General features: G+C 38.2%; 1 protein-coding gene across 5 annotated transcripts in view; it reads right to left on the reverse strand.

Moving 5' to 3' along the window:
- ARHGAP32 (Rho GTPase activating protein 32) overlaps nucleotides 1-21,398 on the reverse strand; it is a 174,088-nt gene that overhangs the window by 112,283 nt on the left and 40,407 nt on the right. For 2 of the 5 annotated variants that reach the window (XM_074357072.1, XM_074357071.1), the window contains exon 1: nucleotides 4,583-4,840. The exons of the other annotated variants lie outside the window; for them this stretch is intronic. In XM_074357072.1, the coding sequence (XP_074213173.1) occupies nucleotides 4,583-4,698 (116 nt within the window). In that variant the 5' untranslated portion in view covers nucleotides 4,699-4,840. Of the gene's footprint in view, nucleotides 1-4,582; nucleotides 4,841-21,398 lie in introns of those variants that run through there. 5 annotated transcript variants of the gene reach the window in all.

The following is a 21,398-nucleotide window of genomic DNA, read 5'->3' on the forward strand; positions in this document are numbered from 1 at the left end:
TAAACTTGTCACTTTATGTATTGTTTTAAAAAGGAAATTGACTATACTATAAACAGAGCTTTAAGTGTTTCAGGGATTTTCATTTACTAAGTTTGAACATGCAACTGAATATTTATGGGGTTCAGTGCTGAAGTTGAAAGCAAAGGCTAAGGGAAAAGAGGTTTAAAATTTTTTAACTTTAAATAACCAGGAACTTTTATATAGTTTCATAAAGTGTTTGTGCTCTAAGGCCCTTCTTGTACATCAAAAAAACTCATACACACATATATAAAAAAGGCTCGCCTTGGATTCCATCCCAAGGAGTTTAATTATTGAAATACCAAGAAAGTCTTGTACTGGCATGCCTCATGGTTAAGACAGACTCACTTCACAGATTCTAAAGACAGCCTAATGGCTAGAGTTCAGTAATAAATAAAATTTTCTGAGATTAAGCAATGTTCACATCAGACTGCTGATTACAATTAAAATTTTTTTGTGACACTGGTAAGAGTATGTTGAGTGAAAGTTGTATTTCATATTGAAGGAATATTTTAGGAACTAAACTATACTCCAGGTCATACATCCAAGGTCACAGAGCAATAGAATTTTATTTTTTTTGCAAAATACACATCCTTTTTTGGTATCATACATAACAGATTATTAAGGGTGTGATGACTATGAAAACTCACAGAGTATAAAACAGGCCTAAATGTGATATTGATATATATGTCGACAGTAAGTTGTTAATGCTACCTCTCTATCCTGGGAATCCTAAAATGAGGAATTTCTACAGAAGACAAAAGAACAGTCATGGTATTAAAAGCAGATAAGTGTGAAACAGCCTTAAGGGCTTCCATAGGAATTCAGCCATTTAAAATAAAACATCTCAGATTGGGGGGGGGGGGGAGACCTAGAAGAAACACAGCACCATATTCCAGGCCCTTGCCACCTATTTGGACCGCGGCTGCAATGTCTTCTAAGTCACAGCGTCATTTCAAATGAGGCCGAGAATGAAAAAAAGCAACCAACCAACCAATCAAATGCATGAACTAATATTATTAGTTCTGTGATCCATAAATAAAGACATTCCGAAAAAATTAAAATACGTTCACCAAATTACTAGTTAAAGTCAGAAGTTTCTCTTCTCGCTTAAAATTAACTGTCTTATAATGGAGATACAAAATTAGAGCTAATTAAGAGATCTGAGCAGCTGTAGACTGATTTCAAAGGTACACAAGTCCTAAAAGTGGGGTTCAGTTATGCACTATATCATCTCTGAAACTGTTTCAAACTATATGTCATACTTGCCAGGCTATGTATCTGTCAATAATGTGCATTAGAGAACACTAAACAAATTTATACGACAAACATTTCTACCCTCAGATGCCAAAGAACTAGAACCTTTCATCATCGTGAGTCAGTACTAAGTCCCAGGTGTTCCAGAGGTCGTATCTTTAAAAGGCCACATTAGTGTACGCACTACTTCACTGTTACATTGGCCGCGTCATCTACACATCACTGGTACTCAAAGACTCCTCGAAGGAGGCATTTCCGGAATGAGAGATAAGCTATAGCCTCTTAAGTAATTACTTACCAGAAAATAACATTTACCAGCTGATATATCAAAATTTTTTTTACAAAACTAAAAGTCTTTCAGTTTCAACAACAGTTGCACCTGGGTTCCAGATTTTGCTCTGCCACATACTGACGGCGCAGTCTCTGTGGCTTTAATTTCCTCATCTGGAAAATGGGAAGCAGTAACACCTACTCTACAGGGTTAATACGCATATAACTGATACACCGTATATACAACATACTTGGCTTACAGTACACTGCATACAGCTCCTAAATGAGTTTTTCTTTCTTAAAAGAACAAACCATTTCTGTTTTTCCTTTTCTGCCTCATATTCCCTTCGTATTTACAGAAGGGCTCTTCTAATGATCCCTGAGGACTATTCTGTTCTAAGGACTCTGAGGCTCTCTAGACAGTCTAGCCTGAGAACCATTTTACCATGGTAGTATGACAGATACTAACTTCACTCTACAAATTAGAAATCAGATAGGGAGCGACCTGTGAGTCAGGGACAGGCAGGTTTGAACCACTGCCACGCAGGGAGCCGGGGCAGCTTCCCACGGTGCTGCAGTATAAGACGGTGTCCGCCCTTCTCCAACCAAGTCCAAATATAAATGTTGTGTCTGAAGCGACTGGACAAACACAGTGCCCCTCTGTGAGTACTTCCTCCCAGAGCAGAAGCTGGCTGGAAGCCCCTACATTCTAGATAGCTATGCATTCACCCTCTCAGCCATGTGCCTCAAAAGACAAAAATGCTACTCTTTTTAAGAATGAGTTTAAAACCTAGCTTAGAAGCTACTTGGAGAAAAAGAACAGCACACAATCAATCTGCCCTCATTTTGTGTGTGTGTGTGTGTGTGTGTGTGTGTGTGTTTGGAAATTAATTAGAAGGTAACTAATAATGACAGTTTGGTTTAATGTGTATTATCAGACATTTTAAAGAAACGGGGAGAGGGTATAGCTCAGGGGAAGAGAGCATGGTCCTGGGTTCAACTCCCAGTGCCCCCTCTTAAAATAAATAAATAAACCTACAGATAAAGAAACACATAAGACTTTTTTGTATATTTTTTTAACTGTTAAGTTGATTTCACAAAAACAATTTCATATCCAACACTGAGTCTACTATTGGTTCTCCCAAGGTTACAGCTCCAACTCCCACTATCCAACCCTCACCTCAGACACCCACACACATTTTTTCTGCGAGGCTCTTCAGCTGGAACGCCGCCGTGAGTGCTGTGCAAGCACACTGCCCATTTCCTCGTGTCTCCCTGCTGAATTGGTGAGAAGCACTACATGAAACGTGGCCTTACCCTGATCTCTTTGTTGCACTTATAAATAAAATAAGATGAAATCTCAAAGACATATTTGGTTTGGGTGAGCCATGATGACACTCAGATATGAAATAATACTGTAAACAGGACACACGCCCTATGGTATCACGGTTTCCTAAAACAGTGCGTACACTAGCACAGCTTCTCTGAGTGAAAATGCTGGCACGCAGTCCTGAGGAAAAGAAAAGCTCAGTCCAACAGAGATTTGATTTTAAATTTAACTGTCAGAAGAAAATCCCAGACAGCCTCCTGTTGCCTGACAGAGGATCACGATACCAAATCTGTCACGACGACGAAGTCCAGGGTGTTTCCTCCTTTGATAAACACATCAAAACAACTTCCACAATTTTCATTCCAGTCAGGCAGCTTTAACATAAACAAAATAAGTACTTTATTCCCACTAACTGTTCATGGGACACTGACCATGTTATAAACTATGGAAGATGTGAAACGTTAGCACACCTTGGGAGAGAAGTAGCTTATTCAAATAAGAAAGGTTAAATAAAATTATGGGGAGAATGAGAAAGTTGACCCAAAAAGAATTTCATATGCTAATAAAATAGCTCATTTTCATACTCTGAACACTGAAAATTCTTTAAAATGTAAAACATACTTCTTATTCACTTTAACCACTGATTAAAAGATTTAGTGTGAGCTATCAAGGGTTCCTAATTTTCAATCTCTTTTGTCATTTAACCTAGACTTTAAAAATGAAATTTGTGGATAAAGAAATCCTTTAACTTGAGAAAAGAAAGACTCTTTTTGAATATTAAACATAAAGACAAGATCTGATGAAAATAATGGTATGTTCTCCTACCCAACTACTCAGAGATGAAACTGCAAAAGATGTTTAACTGCCCGTGTGGGTGGCAGTGGTAATACGTAGTACAAACTTCTTCAGGAGTTTTTTAATACCTCCAAAAGAATTAATTGGCTAATCCTGTTTGGAAAAGCCAGGAAAAAAACCTTCTAAAATTTGTAGCAATACAACAGAATTAACACACAAATGGCTCCGTTTCTGCAAGCTGGGGGAGACCTTTCTTCAGCAGTGCACTGAACGTGGAGAGCTGCTTGCTCAGGAGGCTTCCTCAAAAACTTCTACTACGAAGTTACAACCAGAGATTCTAAACCAAGAAAGACCCGCCAAGGGGGAAGGGGAGTGAGATACAAGGTCTGAGACAATGATCAAGGCCATGAAATAATCATCTGCACTTAATCTAAACATTTCATACACGTGAATAAGGCAACAAAAGCAGCCCTACACACACACACACACACACACACACACACACACACACACACACACACTCCAAGAAAAAGAGGAAGAAAAATCCATTAGATCCAAATTCAGATCAAATCTACCAGGTATAAATCAGATACAGGAAGGGCAATGGTTCATTATGAGTCGCTACCTGAAATTCCTGAAATGCTGCTACAAAACCTGTCTAACATCTTCTCTTCCTGGTGTTTTAACGAGTCATTTAAAATGCATTTTACAAGCTCAGGGCAAGTTGTGGAATGAAGAGTGCTACATACAACAGAAACCTGTCCCCTTCAGCTCCAAACTGTCCCCCAGAGAAAGAAGTCTTAGTGGAAAAGAGATTAAAACACAGAGGATGGGTGGGGGCAGACAACCAGGTGAAGGAGGTGGACAGAGGGACAAATCTGAGAGAGGGAGAACTGTGAATTCCACAATTACCTGGAATGCTCTTCCCTTCCCTCCTCTTCACCCTCAGTCACCGGGGTTATAACTTCTGAATCCAACCAAAAGACACTGTCATCTCCCGAAGTGCTACTCTCGCTTTCAGTCTCCATCTTGAACAAAAAAGTTTAAACCGCACGGCATGGACTAAACAGCACCAGTGTTCAGGCTGTTCAGCTCTACAGGTGTACACACAGGAGCTACGTGACCATGCCGGGCCACAGTCTGTTTCGTGCAGGGTTAATTACAGTCGCGGCAAAGACAGGAAATCCCATACAGCACACTCACCACGTCAGACTGCGACACCTGTGACACTGGGCCCCGCCCACTGCCCTGGGCTCAATGACCTACATAATCAAATGCAGAACCCAAATGCAGGTGATCTTTCACTGATTATTATTTAGTTAATAACTATTTCTCTCTTCTCAAAGTTGCCAGTTAGTAAGTTAAAAATAGAAGTTTTCAAAATGCAGCCTTTTCTTCCTTATACCCCTTTTCTATCTCAGACTTAAGAAAGGTAAACAGAACCCTAGAAAGGCTAACACTGCATGCAAAGGTCTCTTGGGCCAAGCACCGTGAGAGGCATGGCTACAGACCTCACAGCTGAGGAGGACCACAACTGAGCACGGTCTAGGGACCTGCCCGGCTTCGTGCTTCTAGTATTACACCCACCTCTCTTTCTCCCCAGTAATAACTGTCATATACACCTTGGCTCAGGTACCCAAAGCGGGGCACAACAGCCAAGTCTGTCCACGGGTTTTCAAAGGGAAAAAAAAGTATCATGAGTTAAAAGATGCTGACAATTAGCAAGTAAAAGCATGCAACATTTTTACAAATAATTTAAACTGCAGGCATCTATGGCAGCAGTAAGATGACCCACTGGGGAAGGAGTGGGAAGTGCAACACCTGTAGCCCTGGCAGCAACACAACTGTTACTGAGAACACAGCCATGCCGGTACCAACCACTGACACGCCAGCCAGTCACGAGCACCTGCCTTTTACTGAGCAGCCACAAATGGCTGAGCCTGGTTTTATACTAAATCTGACCAGATAAAATTTATCTAAAGACATCCAACTGGGATACCTTTGAATTTTCGTATTTGAAAATAAGGAAAATGAATCCTCTAGCTGACTTAGTTTAATACAATACCTTTTCCTTTCTACAAAACTACAATTTACATAACGTGTTAACTGTTTTAACCCTGTTGCTTCAAAAATTACATAGTTTTAATCTACTGATTGTGATCATTAAATATATTCCTGATAGAAACCAAAATTTGCTGTCAGGACTGGGAACAAATTTAGAAAACAAACTTGAGAGCAGCTCTAGTGGAAAAACTCCTAAACAATTTACACAGAGATATCTTGCAAACTAGTCTAATGAGTTTCACTCAAGACAAATCCAGAGCAAATTTTGGCCTGAATATAAGCATAAAAAAATGAAAGGATTATTGAGATCTTTCTGTGTCATAAATCCCCTATCATTTTCGAAATATTCCAAAGAGATAGAATTAAATTTAACCCCTTCCTCATTCCATCCATTAAAATAATTCCCAATGGATCAAAGACTTAAACACAAAAGTAAAACCATAAAAGAAAATTAAGGGAAAGCTTTTACCACCTCACAGTGACAAAGTCCTAAGTACAATTCTAAGAAGCCCTGAAACCATAAAAGACTGATACATTTTACTACATACAAATTTTCAAATCTTTTCTAATCAAAGAAAAAAAATTTAGTTATAAATAAAGTCAAAGATAATTAAGAAAAAAACATTTGGAACCTATTGCAATGGGTTAATTTCCTTAATATACATAGAGTGCGTTTAAGACCCAATAACCCGAAAGATAAATAGGCAAAGAGCATAAACAGAATAATTATAGTAAAATATGAAAGAACCTTAAAACATTATAAGAAGTATTTAATTTCACTCATAGTAGAAATGCAAATCACAGTAAGATGCTTTTTTATCTATCAGGCAAAGATTTTTTTAAAAAAAGTTGTAACAAGCTATTCGGAAGAAAATGTGGGAAAATAAACATACACTGTCAGTGGGAATATAAATTGGTACAAACTCTGTGCAGGGCAATGTGGCAAAAAATGATGTGTTTTCATGAATCCTATTTCCCCTTCCTTTAAATCATTTCTTCTGCCCTTTCATTCTCACGGCTGATTTACCTCACCGCCTCAAAGCCCTTTCAAACATGAAAAAGTGACCATAAGCAGCACCTGTGCACAGGACACCAAGGGCAGTCTGACTAATGCAGGATCACTCAGGAAGCCTCCTTTTGTAGTCCCACTGCCACATCAGGCTCCATCCTCCCCACCCTGCACCCCAGCCGCAGTGAGAGCCTGCTCTCGCCTCACCCCGACCCGACCCGTGCACCAAGGCAGACCTTCTAAGACTTGTTCCCACAGTTTTGACTCTGCTACCAGAAGTTTAAAAAAAAGATGTTTTTAACTTCAAAATCAACACGTTATCTGTTTTCTATTCCCTTCTTCAGCAGCTAATGAAAATCTAGCAGAAACAAAAGGTAACAAAGAGCAGGGAGGCAGGGAAGGAACCAAGCAGAGTCCATCTCAAGGCCACCAGAAGCGGAGAGAGGAACTGGCTGCTCCTGCAGACCAAGCGGTTGCTTTAACCCCTTTTTTCCTGATTGGCGTAACACCTGCTCAGACTTCACGTCCCCGACAAGCTTTTTATAGAGCACAAGTCTCCGACCTAAACCCGGAGAATCACCATCAGTAGTTTAGAACCAGCTGATTCTTCATCCTGTACTGACCAAGAGGTAAGGAAGCTGAGCGAAAGGGAAGCTCCTAATCCCTGCAGCAAGCGGAGAAGCATTCTTGGCAGTAGTTTAAGAATCACAGAGTAGAAAGCATTTTTTGAAGAGAAAAACAATTTAAAGATACAAGCCCGCTAAAATTTAGAATGAATACACAGTCAGTGTAAGAAGAGTTAATGACAGATGACACTTGGAACCTTATAAATGGTACTTTTACATCTGCAGGAAAATCGTCAGTCATTGGAAATACTTTAGAAGGATTCATGCTTAATTTTTCTAATACAATTATTTGATATACACGTTTATTACACTCAGACACACTCTTCATGTTTGGAATACACAATTTTCTGATGATCCATTTGGCATATCTACATCTAGAGTCATAGCTATGAAGCATTCTGTTGACAAGCTTGGTCTACTTGGCTAGAAAATGCAACATTTCATGTTAGAGAAGATTTTGCTTCATCAGAAACACATATTCAAAGATAGCTCTAACCCTGAACTGTTCAAAAGAACTAAATGAAACTTCCCCAAAAAAATGGCTATCTGAATATCTCATCCCTATCACAAGAATATATTCACCAAAAAAAGGTTCCATTTCAAACAGCTTTTTATAAAGCCGGGGCGGGGGGGTGGGGGAGAGTTTTCAATAGAAATGGAAGTATTTTGAAGTCAAAGAGACGTGGGCTCCAATCCCAACTATGCTGTTTATATATAGTATGGTCTGGGGCAAGTAACTTAAATTGAGTCTCACTTTGAGAATCTCTAAAGGAGGAATAACAACCTTGTAAGGTTAATGTATGTATTAATAATGATGCATGTAATGAAATTATCACATTGCACAGTATAGATAAGGCTGCCTAGAAATGACAGCCATCACTGAAGCCATAAAATGTTTTGACTGCTGTGATTATATAAAAACTGAGGAACAAGGTATTTTAATCTGTAAATGTCTGGCTTGCCAAACTGCAATTCTTACCACTCCTTAAAAGAGAGCAATAATCCAGTAAATAAAAGGAAACCAATCTCAATGAAATTAAGCAGTTGTTTCCTAATTATTTGAATCCCTTTGATGAATGTGAAAGATGGAAAATCAAAAATTAAAACTAAATGCTCATACTATCCCCTCATCACATTAATACAGGGATTACAAAGTAAGTGCATATAAAATTGGATCATAAGTCAGTTGGCATGACATTTCCAATCTTCTTAACAAACGACATTAAGTGGAAACTTCACAAGTATATGAATAAGCTCTCCCAAAATCCAACTGAAACACTCTATTGTTTAAATTAAGGTCTACATTTTTAGATAAATAATCAAAGATTAAAGGCACACTTTCTGGTATTCAAGTTTAAAAAATACATAATTTATTATAAATGTAGAAAACTGCTTTCAATAAATATAATCTCAGACTATGCTTCCACTAGAACACTACCTACCATCAATCATTACACATTCTAGAATCACCATCTCATGTAAATAAATAGTGGCTGAGGAAAAATACCCTGAAAGGATACCTACCTGGACTCCCTCAACACCATTTTTAACCACTGTGTTTGTCTGGCATCAGTAACCACAAAAAATATTTTTCATTGTGATTCCATTATAAGAAAATGGGTATTTTTCAATACATACATATATAGGAAAAAGGCCTGGAAAATTGTGTAACAAAAATAGTGAACAACTTTTACTCTCATCTTTAAATTTATCCACAATTTTATATTTTCAATATGAAAATGTATTAGCTGTTTCATTTGTTAATTTTAAAGAAATTAACTGCATGAATTAAGTCTGCTCCACATTCTTCTCTTAAATCACTGACGGTTAAGTTTTACCATCTCACTATATCACAGAAATCAATGATGTTAACTGAATACATACGAGTGAATAACTGAAAAATTCAGGTCCCAAGCATAGGGAACATAAATTCAAAAATAAAGGCAATGTGCGTAAAGAAGGCAACACTGTCATACAGACCAAGATAAATTCAAAGTGGAGAATGAAAACAAGAAAAATAGCAAAGGAGAAAAGCAAAAACAAGTATCTGGCCTAAATAACTAAGAACGCTGAAACAGAGATTCTTTACATACCAGGATCTAAGAATCATGATATAAACCTACATATCAGAAGTTATTATGCATTCAATCCCTCCTATATATATTTCCCACCCCAATGTGTAGAGAACCACAACCCATGGTATCTGTACCCCACTAAGAAAGAAATCTAATGACCATACTCGAAGTGTAAAACAGCATCAAATAAGAAGCCACAGCACTTCGTTTCACTGTTTCCCCTTTCAAAAGTTCACAAAATCCAACCCAGGAATACTCTGCCCCAACATTCAAGAGCCCCAGGTGCTCCTGCTCAAGGAGAAAAAAAACATGGCAGCAGCATTAACATCTTCCTGCAAGTGGAATTAGTAAGAGGCTGCAGAGAACAACTCTGCTTCTACCTTGACAGGAGAGAACAAGCAAGTTGCACTAACTTCAGCATTCCATTGGCTGACTCAAAAAAAAACAAAATACTTCTTTATCAGACATGTTAGAAGCTAGAGATGTCAGGGAATCCTCACTGGCTAAGCAACCACCTTGCTGGTCTGGAGGACGACTCGCTTTTGCTTTCAATCTACAGACAAAATAAACCAAAACTGCATAACTGTTAACAAAGTCTGAAACAAGGTGTAATTCTTCTAACAAGAAGTTAAAGGCCACTAAAATGCACCGTTTACATGTAGTGGTTAAATGAATATACTGGTAAGAAGTAATAAAAACTTAACAGAATCAACATCTTTTTTAAATGACCACTGGATAAGTAAGACAGTATTTCTATCTGAGAAAATTTACAGGATTAAAGAAGGGAAGTGGGCCACAGTTAATTCACGTAAAAGTACAGGATTAATTATGGATTACAGATTAATTAATTAATTAATCTGTAATCTGTAACCAGATCTGAACTGATCTGGTAAAAGGTCTTCTCAAGATGATGAAAAGCTGCATGCATATTCTTTAACATAATGGTGAATTAAAGGAAATATCTCCTGAGCTAGAATTTTTATTGAATCTGAGCTAGAATTTTTATTGAATGTGTCACAGTCAGTGAAATACAGGACAAGAAGGCTGTTATCACTTTTACAAATTTAGGGCTCTAGCAAATTGTGGTCTTGGCAAAAACTGAACTATCTGTACAGTACTCCTGGTTACTGCTGTAACTAGACCGCCTCCTAATATTAAAATACTGCCCAAAAAAATGATAAATCTAAATTTAGTGAACAATAATCAGGGGAGAAAGTAAATGATCTCCATCTCTGTGGAAGGTCTTAAGGACATCTGGGAGGCACTAGGATAAAATCACTAGGGAAGAATTAGGGCTACGCCCCCCAAAAAAAGGTTGTACTAAGCCTGCATACTTGAAAAGTTCAGGGCATTGCTTAAAACTTACTAGAGCTTCCCCCACCGAACTACACTGAAGAAATGCCTATCAACCGAACGTTCTAAATCTACCTTTTTACCTACTGGTATCCTTCCCTGAAGAGCTCGCTCTACTACATGCTGATATGAGGTGACAATTTTAGCAGCATGACACTTATTCTGCCTGCTCCCTTGCTGTCACCCAGCACTGGTAGCAGGAGTCAAAGCAGGAGTCAACGAGAACGTCAAGTATCAGAGAACATTCAACTACTTATAAAATTACAAGCCTTTTTCTCAAATCACAATCATCCTCAAGTAACATATGCTAAACCCATACTTCTAAACATTAATCTACTATTCTTACTTAAAATAAGTATACTTCTACTCCTGACACCAATAACTCTTCAATTTTATTTTCCTAGAGAGGAGAATTAAGTCCCTACCTGCTCATTTAAATTTATTTCAGGAAATAGGCACTTTCCCCATTATCCTTTGTTAAATTTATTCTGGCAAATTTTATCAATTGCAAAAATAAAATAAAGTGACTCTTGTGAAGAGTAAAATATAAAAGTATAATGAAGTTAATATAGGTAGCTCTTCAAGTGATACACAGATTCATATTTAAATTTGAATGACAAATTAAGAATTATCTGCCAATTTCTCCTGATTTGGCTAGAACCAGACATTAATATTATAATCTCTGGTGCATTTCATCTGATGTTTTCAAAAGATACAATGAATGCAAAGCACGTTTTATGATGTGTCTCAAGCAGTACTTGCAAAATAATAAAGCTGTTTATGTGTCAATTCAGATCTTTGTTTCATCACTACTCCCTTGCGGCAATAAGCTAAGCATGGTTAGGAACTGAGCTAACCTGATGCTCACTGACATGCAATTCATTAAGCTACTACTTCACTACTGTAAGTAGTATTCAAGTTAAATATACAAAGTAACTGAAAACAACAGTATTACTTTTGAGTTTCCCTGGTTTCCATTTTAGAAATAATGTTGGATTTTTTTAATTTAATGAAGCTCAGATAATTCAAATTCCTTGTGTACCACTTATTACCTGTATGAACTTGGGCAGTTAAGATCTCTGAAGTTCCATCTCCTCGTCTAACAGAATAACCATGCCCGATCACACTGCAGCCAAAGTGATTAGTGGATGAAAGGGTACACATAACGTACCTACAGAACACAACATTTATAAATAAACAATGTTTTAAAAAAATGGAAGGTATAATTTTTAAAAAGATATTTCATGAATCAAGTTTTGGATCTACTAAAAATGTTAAACTCCTTTAGAAGAGGAATCAAAGTTCTCTAAAGGACTCCTCTATAAATTACTAAAATAGCATTATCTCACCTGAAGAAACAGCACAAATACCCAGTCAGCATACAAATTTTCTGTCACAAACCTGTTTTTTAACAGCTGGTTTGTGTGAATCAGGAAGTCCACACATGATATTTTAGTTAACAAGTTTTTAGTTAGCAATTTAGTTAATAATCTTGAGATTGAAGGGTTCCCCTCCTCCCTTTTCGTCGTGCATCTGCTGAAGCAGCCAGGTCCTGTGCGACCGCTGGCAGGCCCGACCTCGCCGGCACCGCCCCTCCCGCCCTGCTGCGCTGCCTGCGCCCCAGCTCCCGTCTCCTTCACAGGCGTGAGCTCCTAAAAGCCACACTGAGTGCTCTGGTGTCATGTTTTCTGCCTTACCTGCCAGCCTTCTAAAATAAACATTAATCAAGTCAACAGAAAATGGTGAAATGACAGAAAATACAAAGATGAAAGTAACCAAAGGGCTCTAGACACTATATCCTTGCATGACGTCCCCAGGCCCAGCAGGGTAGCTATCCAAGGTACAGCACATTCACAAGTCCCCAGTATTAACTTCCAGCCCGAAAGGGCTCTTACATCCTCTGCCATCACCTACGGCATTTCTGTGTCCTCCTCCACAACCTGCGAGGACAGGGGCAGTAACTGCACACATGTGAACACTCTCTGACGAATGCTAACACTCTACACAGTGTGTCTGCCACTAATCAGCTCCTACTATTTTAGAAGGACAACATAAAAGCTGTGTGAACTACAGAATATCCTTAAAGTAGAGAATAGAAACGTTATAATCACTCCTATCTGGGCAGGAAGAAGGAACATCTGATATCCCAACATATATGATCAATTACGTGAAAACATTTGAAATGCAGGACTATTCCACTCTGGTATATTAAACCTAGTTCACCAATTCTTAAGCATCTGATATTAAATGATTAGTAGAAAGCAAGGTCAAAGATGTACCTACAACAGGCTGCATATCTGAGAACATGGATTCATGATATAATGTAACACAGAGGGATAAAATCAAACCTTCATAAACTTGAAAATCCAACATTTAGTACCAAGTAACATAGATTTGCCAAGGACAACCAGATATTCTCCTCTCTGTCCCCTTCCCCCTAAGAAAACATTTGTTAACTCTTTGGCCAGTGTATCAGAATCTCCAAGTCAAAGAATAATTAAAATAATTAAATATTCTACAAACATCAACTATATCCACAAACAAGAAGCTCTTAAGTAAACAAATGGAAAAGACAATTCATTATGCACTGGTTTTTCCACCAAAGTCAAAAAACCAGCCAGTGATTATCATCCATTCTGTCATTTTCAAATACAGAATACAAAGTAGACATCAGCACAACAAAAATATCACCTTAGACCATCACAGGGGTTTACTGTTTTCAAAGCACTCTGACGTATTTCAAAGCAAATAACAAGTGACTCAAAGAAACTAAAACCAAGTGAAGTGTGAGAATTTTACACCTAAAATAACAGATTTTAGGGAGCTAAACTTTTAAGAAAAAGCTTTGAGGATTGAATTCACTATAATCGTTCAATCACTACACAGTCTAACATTAAAGAGCTTAATAATAAAAACAGGACAACACATTCCAGGAAAGTAATAACAAAGTATGGTCACTTACAGCATTGTTTTCCAAGGAAAAAATTGAGGCCATTTCTTCAAGTGTGGCTTTAAAACAGATTCTCAATCCTTTTTTCTGCCCCAAAATAGTTCAAGGATATGCACACACTCATTAGGAACAATGACTCATAACCTATTTAGAGATTTATTTTGATGAACAACCTTTTGAAAAGCAAATTATCTTTAAGAGCGTCAAGCTTGTTGAGCATTCAAATCTTATGGTGAAAATTATTTTAATTAGAACTTAATTTAATTGGAATTGGCGGCACCAAAAAAAAGTTTTAAAGAGGGATGGGGAGGGAGGAAGAGCTGGATGAAATGAAGTCTCTGTTCAGCTAAGGGCAATATGAGGGCAAAAAGCGGAAGGCAGAAAGTAAACTTTGTCTAAAACTCCTTAAAAATTCACAGATGAAATAGACATAAATCATTCAGCAGAGTGTCTGGGAATCTCAGTAGGGGTAGCAGTACCCTTCGTCAAAACACTCTGGAAATGACACCAAAGTGACAGAGTGCTCAACCTCACAGACACAGGCTGTGAATCAGCCCGGGGTAATTCTGCTGCTGCTACTGACATTCTTCTTAGGCTGTCCTCTCTGAGATGAGGAACATTTGTCTAACTGAGTATCTGGTGCAGATGTCACAACACGAGAGTAAAGAACTGGGTCAGTGGCTACTTACGGCTGCAGAGAATGAAGGGCCAGAGAAACAACTGTGTCACAGAACACACAGAACTGTAAACAACTATTAGCACTCAGAAGTTCCAGAGATTCCAACACTTTCAAAGTTAGAAGAACTCCTGAAGACCATCTCTTCTGAAGTCAGCGAGTAAACTTGACTCCAGAAATGCACGTTTCCTTTTTCTACCTTACAAATGCATGGCAAATTTTCACATAGGATCTCATATTAACTCTGGTGAGATGGTGTGGTCAAAACACCATCCCTGAATTATTTATAAGGAAACTGAAGCTTGCCCAGGGGCACACTATATCAGTGATATCAACTTCTTACGTTAAAATATGTGAAGGAACAGTTAAAGTGTCTCTTCCACCAAAAAATTTTCAAATTATTTCCCAATCCTTTCTGCTTTCCTATAATACTTTCAAAAATACTTTCAAAATACTTTCAAAAATACAAGAGAAACAGACAGAGAGGTAAAGTGATTTGCCAAAAGACCTGAGGGTGGAGGAGCCTGACTTGAGATTCTTCACTTAACCACTAAGCCATTCCCCTAAAAAAGCCACCAAGTATGGTCACTTCTAGTTCCTAGGAGGGTGGTAAGTAGGGGAATGTGTCACATAACTGAGATTATATGTAACAGTCCCCCCTCCGACCCCGCACACTGTTGTCAGCCAGGCACAGAGTTTGCCACACAGGGGAACGAGGCGGCAAAGAGCAGGGGGCAGCGCACCGCCGGTGGCGCCCTCCCGTGCCCCTGCTGCACTTCCATGCAGTCCCGCCCTATGTATTGGGCTTTCTGCAAGGTGCTTCCTCCTTTCGGCGTACTTGGCCCTTGTCTCTGTAATTCAGCAGTCTCGGTCCTCCATTCCACCTCTTTCTAGCAAGCAACCATCACCCTTTTTAAAAGGTAAAATCCTAAATTTACTGTAACATTCCTTTACTTATTCACAATTTGACAGATCTTTTTAACTGTGCTATTATTAGGACTGTTCTTGCTTTTATGAGTTCTCTGCATACAAAGCCGTACAGTCTTTGAGTGATTTGTGCAACCCTATTTTTACCAGACCTTTTATTTTTAGTGGATGGTTTGTAAAACGTCACAAGATTTTTCAAAACTATGTATGTCACATTACAGCAAAAACAACTGTATAAAAAACAATGTTTTAAAACCAGCATCAGTATTTACTACATACTGTCAGCCTTACTACAAAATAAAACTGCAGTCATCAGAAACACTGGACACCTAACACAACAGAACAGCTCTCCAGTCCCTACCCCTCTCGACGCAGAACCAAAGCCAGGCCTCCTCAGAAAGCACGTACAAGAACTACGCAAACACCCACAACTGGGCAGCAGAGTCACTCGAGGAACTTAAAAAAGAAACAGACCCCCCACCCCCACGAAGACCTACCGGATTTCCAGAGTCCAGATTCCAGGCCCTGTACTGAAGTTCTTCAGCTGATTCTATTTATCCGCCAGCCCAGCTGTATGATGATCAGGTATTTGCATAAGAAAGCAAAAGGCACAAAAATCAAGCCCCTGAAATGACCTGCTTTTACTTTCTGATATGCCCAATAATTCACGTGAGAGAAACAGCATTCCTAAATGAAAAGCAATAAAATTGTATAAAGTCACTTTTGAATCCTATAACTCAGAATTTATCAATTCAAATATGGAGGGGTGTTCACGAGATGTGGTTATTACGAGGCTTGCACAAGTGGAAGTAGTAACGTAACTACCAACTGTGCCCTCTGACTGTTGCCTGATATACAAGTAAGTCCCTCGTTGTGGGAAATGGGAGGAAAACCACGGTGTTTGTAATATACGCACAGGGAGGAAGTTGTCATTTCTTGGCCCAGAGCTAACACCTGAAAGAAGGAAAGTCACCATCTTCTTTGGACTTCTTATTTTGGAGTTCTTGGATCTAATGGGGCATATTATTCTCATTAAAGCCTTACCAATACTACTATACTACCCACTACCAACCATACTGCTTAATTTACCTCAACATAATTTACAGTTATTTCTCCATTAATAGTTCTTACTTAAATGCTTATATGAATCTACCACAGTTGGCAGGATGTTATAGCTACTCTAATACAAAAGGTGGTACAACGATAAACATTCTAGATTGAAGTTAGAGCAAAGTATGCTTATACAAAATGCTCTAGGAAACTCCATGGCATGTTATGTACTTAAATGATTTTACTTGAATATTTGTGATACAACATACCTACAAGAAAATAACAAAGTTTTAGCCTGGGGGGCTAAAATTTTGCTCATTTTACATACAAACAAATCTTATTTGGGCTACAAAATATGATTGACTTGGATCTCAAATTATATTTTTATCTGGCCTTTACCTAGTTGTCCCCAAAAAACATACATGACATCTTAATTTTATTTGTCAAACTGCAACGGTTACTATTTCATAATAGTACATTTCAAATAAAATACTATAAAGAATCTATGAGTTTTCATTTGTCTAAGTCTCAGATGTTCTGACTCATTCTGGAAGTTCTATTTGAAATTTAAAAGATGTAAATTGAGATATAGGGTAATCAAGAAATGCCTCCAAGGCATTACGTGCTGCTAAGCTCAAGGAAACTCCAATTTCATTGAAAATAGACAAAATCACTGCTTTGGTTAAACCAGAAAAATACCCCGGGAGGTATTTTATCTGACACAAAGGATGTGGTTTAAACCTACAGCAGCTAAATTTTAATCTTCCACTTGTCAGAACCACTTGCCAAAGGCAAATGATGGCATGTAATAATGTACTGAAATTTCCTGCAATTGGCAGCAGGTAATAGCAATGGAGAAAAGTGACAGATGCAAGAGTCTAAGAAGTCATACAGCACCCTGCAACCCTAATTAAGCAACCTACTGCGGGACGTGTCACAAACAGTGTGCCCCACCTCAGGTGCCTTATGGAAATGTACATATTGGATGAAAACTCCTGCAAATGTTACAGGTTGCCTTATCCTGAATTAAAATTTTATTGCAAATAACACTTTAATAATGCAACATTGTTATAACACTACATAAGCCATTTAAAAACAGATTTATTTCAAATAGATACAGTGCTCTGTAGCAGCCAAAATGACCAATCTTACCAAAGATGCTAAAGGGATGATGAACTGAGACATTAAATGAGGACAGGAAAGACAGGGAAGCAGACTACAGGCTTTAGTTTTGTAGGGGGAAGGTGGGTATGTTTTAAATAATTTTTTAAATAAAAATTATAAAAATCTTGAAGGGAAGAACAATAACTCATATTTATCTTGTTTCATGCTTGTTGCTCAAGAAGCAAGTTTTCAAAGACAACTGCAGTCGTTCTTGCCCCCGAAAGCCCATTACCCCAGTCCAACCATGAGGAAAAGGTCAAACTCAAACTGAGGGACGTTCTACAAAATAACCTACAAGTACTAATCAAAACTGCCATGGTCGTCAAAACTAAAACCTCTAGGAACTGTCACAGCCAAGAAGGGCCCACGGAGAAATGATGGCCAAGGGTAATCTGGTATCCTGGAGCAGAAAAAGAACATTAGAAATCAAGACTCAAATAAAATACGAACCTAAGGTAATAATTATATGTCAATACTGGTTCGTACATGTGACAGGATTCCACAAAGAAGCAAAGAAAATCAAGCAACTAAGCTGAATAAGGTTTCTTAACTTTGAAAGCAAAGTTTCAAGTAAAGAATGAATCAACTGGACATTTGCCCGTATATGCCACTTGAAGCAAATCACACTTCGGTACTGTCTTGAAATAAGTATAAAGGGCCAACACCAGAAATTTCTGTGTGGACATAAAGACACCAACTCCATTTGCCACCCTTCATCTTGAATTCTGGTGAAGAGCTGACAGGCTCCGTGGTGATGGTGAAGTAATAAAATGCAAACCAAGAGAACAGAGGAGCCAATGGCACTCTCACACACTCACGGCAAGCTTACGTTCAGAGAGAAAGTGGTGAGGACAGAAATGCAGGGCCAGTGTCCCAGGCACTGCACCTCCGTACTCGGTCATCGCTGCAGAATTCTCAGAATCACACTGGAAGATGTGCCAAGATATTCAATATTTTAGAAGGCTCTAGTCATTCAGATTATAAAAGCTTATAACAGAATGGTTAGGTATTAAAAACTTAATAAATCAAACCCATAAGAGTCAAAGAAAGGAATTCACATGTATTGAGGTTTAAACACCAGTCCTAAGAGTTACATCAGGGAAAGTGGTAAAGGAAGAACCTCTGAACATTCTCTCCTCAACTTTTTAAAACTTCTGGAAATTAGCCAAATTAACCAAAGGCTTGCAGCAATCCAGGAAGCCTTTTCCCCCCAATAAAATTGACTGAATCTCAGTAGGAAGAGTGAGTTCTGTTCACTTGCCCTAACCGCACCCCTGCCCTGCGGTTCCACGGTAGCCTTGAAAACCAACAGCCAACAACCCATGAACACCAGCAGCCTGGCAGACACGTGAGGTTTGGAGCTGCTTCAAAGCTTCGTTCCCAAGGAATTCTCAACATAGGGACCTACCTGGTGACTCCCTGTAACACCCTCCTTGCACAGCGGTCTTTATCTATCTGACTCGGAGACCAAACTGAGGGCTGGAAGTCTGTAGAGACGGCAAGGGCACAAGAGGTAAATGTGGAGAGGCTGTCAGCAACACCGGGGGCACAGGAAAAGAATTGTACCTGAATCCCTTAAAGTAAGCCAGTTTTTTAAAATTAAGTTACTTAAGGATGTTAATTACCACCTTAACTGGATCAAACACTTGGCATAATAAGACATACATGCGTGCGTGCGTGCGTGCGTAACGTTAATGTGGCCAGATAGCAATTAACAAAAATGATGTCTAAGCTGCTAACTAAAAATAAGCAGTTAGCTGCTACTTAAGACCTGGAACATCAGGTGGCACTCTTGTAAAAGAAATAATTAGAGTAACACACATGCTGAAAATATGAACCTCAAGTTTAACATTACACTGACTAGCCAATCCAGATTATTTTACAAAACATACTTTAAAAGAAACCACTTAATTTTTTTCCTGAATACTCACAATCCATATCTTTGAGGAAATGCTTCAGATGCTACTGAAAAAGTAATTGTTTTTGGACAAAAGTCAGGAAGCTTTCATCTTTGCTCTCCCTGATCTTTCTCGTTTAAGTTTGCAGTGAGGATGCGAGTAAAATGAATAGTGAATGATGCACTGTATTCCATAACATATTTACTGGTTTGTTCTGTTTACTTTTATTTTTACTTGGTTACAAACATCTTATGGTAAAAGCATTTCTGTTTGGATATGGAAGGAAAGCAAATTAACTATTTAGGCATTTTTGTCTTCTCCAAACTAAATTTGTGACATCAAATTTAACCTTTTAAATGAAATTCCTCATGCGTAATATTTCACAATTTAGAGAACTAAGAGGAAAACTTTTTTTTTAGATGAGATTAAAGTATCTTTGGACTAAGTGATATCAACAGAAACTCGTATACTACCTATCAAGTCAATTCAATGACTGGCTAACCTTTAAAATGTAAAAATCTATCAAATAAGAGCCTAAAAATTAATATAGTATTCAATATATAAAATAATTTTGCATAGTTATATAACACATAAATACTTTATTGTTCTTATGCATACATTTACCCTGTTGTGTTGATGTTGTTGCCTTACGTTAAGAAATCCTGCCCTAAGTTTTGACAGCTATTAAACGTGTAGCTGACAATTATGTTTTCTGATAACAGATGAAAGCTCAGTAGAGAAACATTTTTTCGTTAAATACACTAACAAACAAACACCTGGAATGTCTTCATCATCAAATTTAAGCTTGATAGACTACCAGAAATCAAAAATACAGAACTTTCAATTTCAAAACCTAGGGAAATCCTGGTTCTGGTAATGGCAAAGTAGCTTTTATTTTTCCACCAAGTTGCCTGTCTCCAATATCAACTGTAAACAAAACCTAAGTACTTGAAAAGACAGAAGAAGAACATCTAATGGATGGCCATAGCTTTGAAGGGCCATCCCATCTGAGAACCCCCTACAGAGTCAGTTATGTTTGCTTTCCGGCCATATCCCAACAAAAATGCATCACAGCCCAACCTCTCCCTCTACTCACTTCTTCCTTCCCTTCTCTTCCCTTCTCTTCCTCAGGTGTTGATACCAATAACACACTAATAAACTTCCTTCACATTAATCTCTGTCCCATAGAGTTTGCTTCCCAAAGGAGCCCAACTTACCACAGCAACCAAACACCAGCAAAACTACCGAGGATTCAACCACTTAAAAAAACACCACACTCATGGGTGAGATCCACACATCTAACCTTTTCCGCTGAGAGCACATCCCAGTTTCCACGGTAACTGGGGTAACTAGAGCAGAAAGTCAGTCTTATTTGTCATCAGTGTCACTTGACAGAGTCTGGGGTCACCAACGTGGATATAAACCCAACGGTGCAATTAGCATTATGCCTTTAAAAATGTTATTAATCAACTGATTAATATTTGATCAATTTAATATCAATTTTTTTGCTAAAGAAAGGCTAACCATCATCTGAGCCTTCAATGAGTCATAATCTTTTTGCAACAGCAACATCAAAGATCACTGATCACAGGTCACCATAACAAATACAACAATAATGAAAAAGCTTGAAATACTTTCATAATAACTTACTACCTTTTCTCTGTGTTGCCATGATGGTGTAAAACCTAATGGATAAAAATGTAACCATGAACAAAGGCAGTGTAATAAACTATAGTATAGTAAGTTATCGTATTCTTCACTAGCACGCACTCACAATTTCAAAAAAAATCCACTTTCACGTAAAGTACTTTTGAAGCAGTAAAAATTATTAATTGTATTCAACCTTCACCCCTGAATCCATGTATCTCTTTAGTCCTCTGCGTGATGACATGGAAGCATGCACATCACACTTGAGACGTCAATACACAACAGGGTG

Source organism: Camelus bactrianus, chromosome 33, assembly GCF_048773025.1.
Source record: "Camelus bactrianus isolate YW-2024 breed Bactrian camel chromosome 33, ASM4877302v1, whole genome shotgun sequence".
Classification (NCBI taxonomy): Eukaryota; Metazoa; Chordata; class Mammalia; order Artiodactyla; family Camelidae; genus Camelus; species Camelus bactrianus.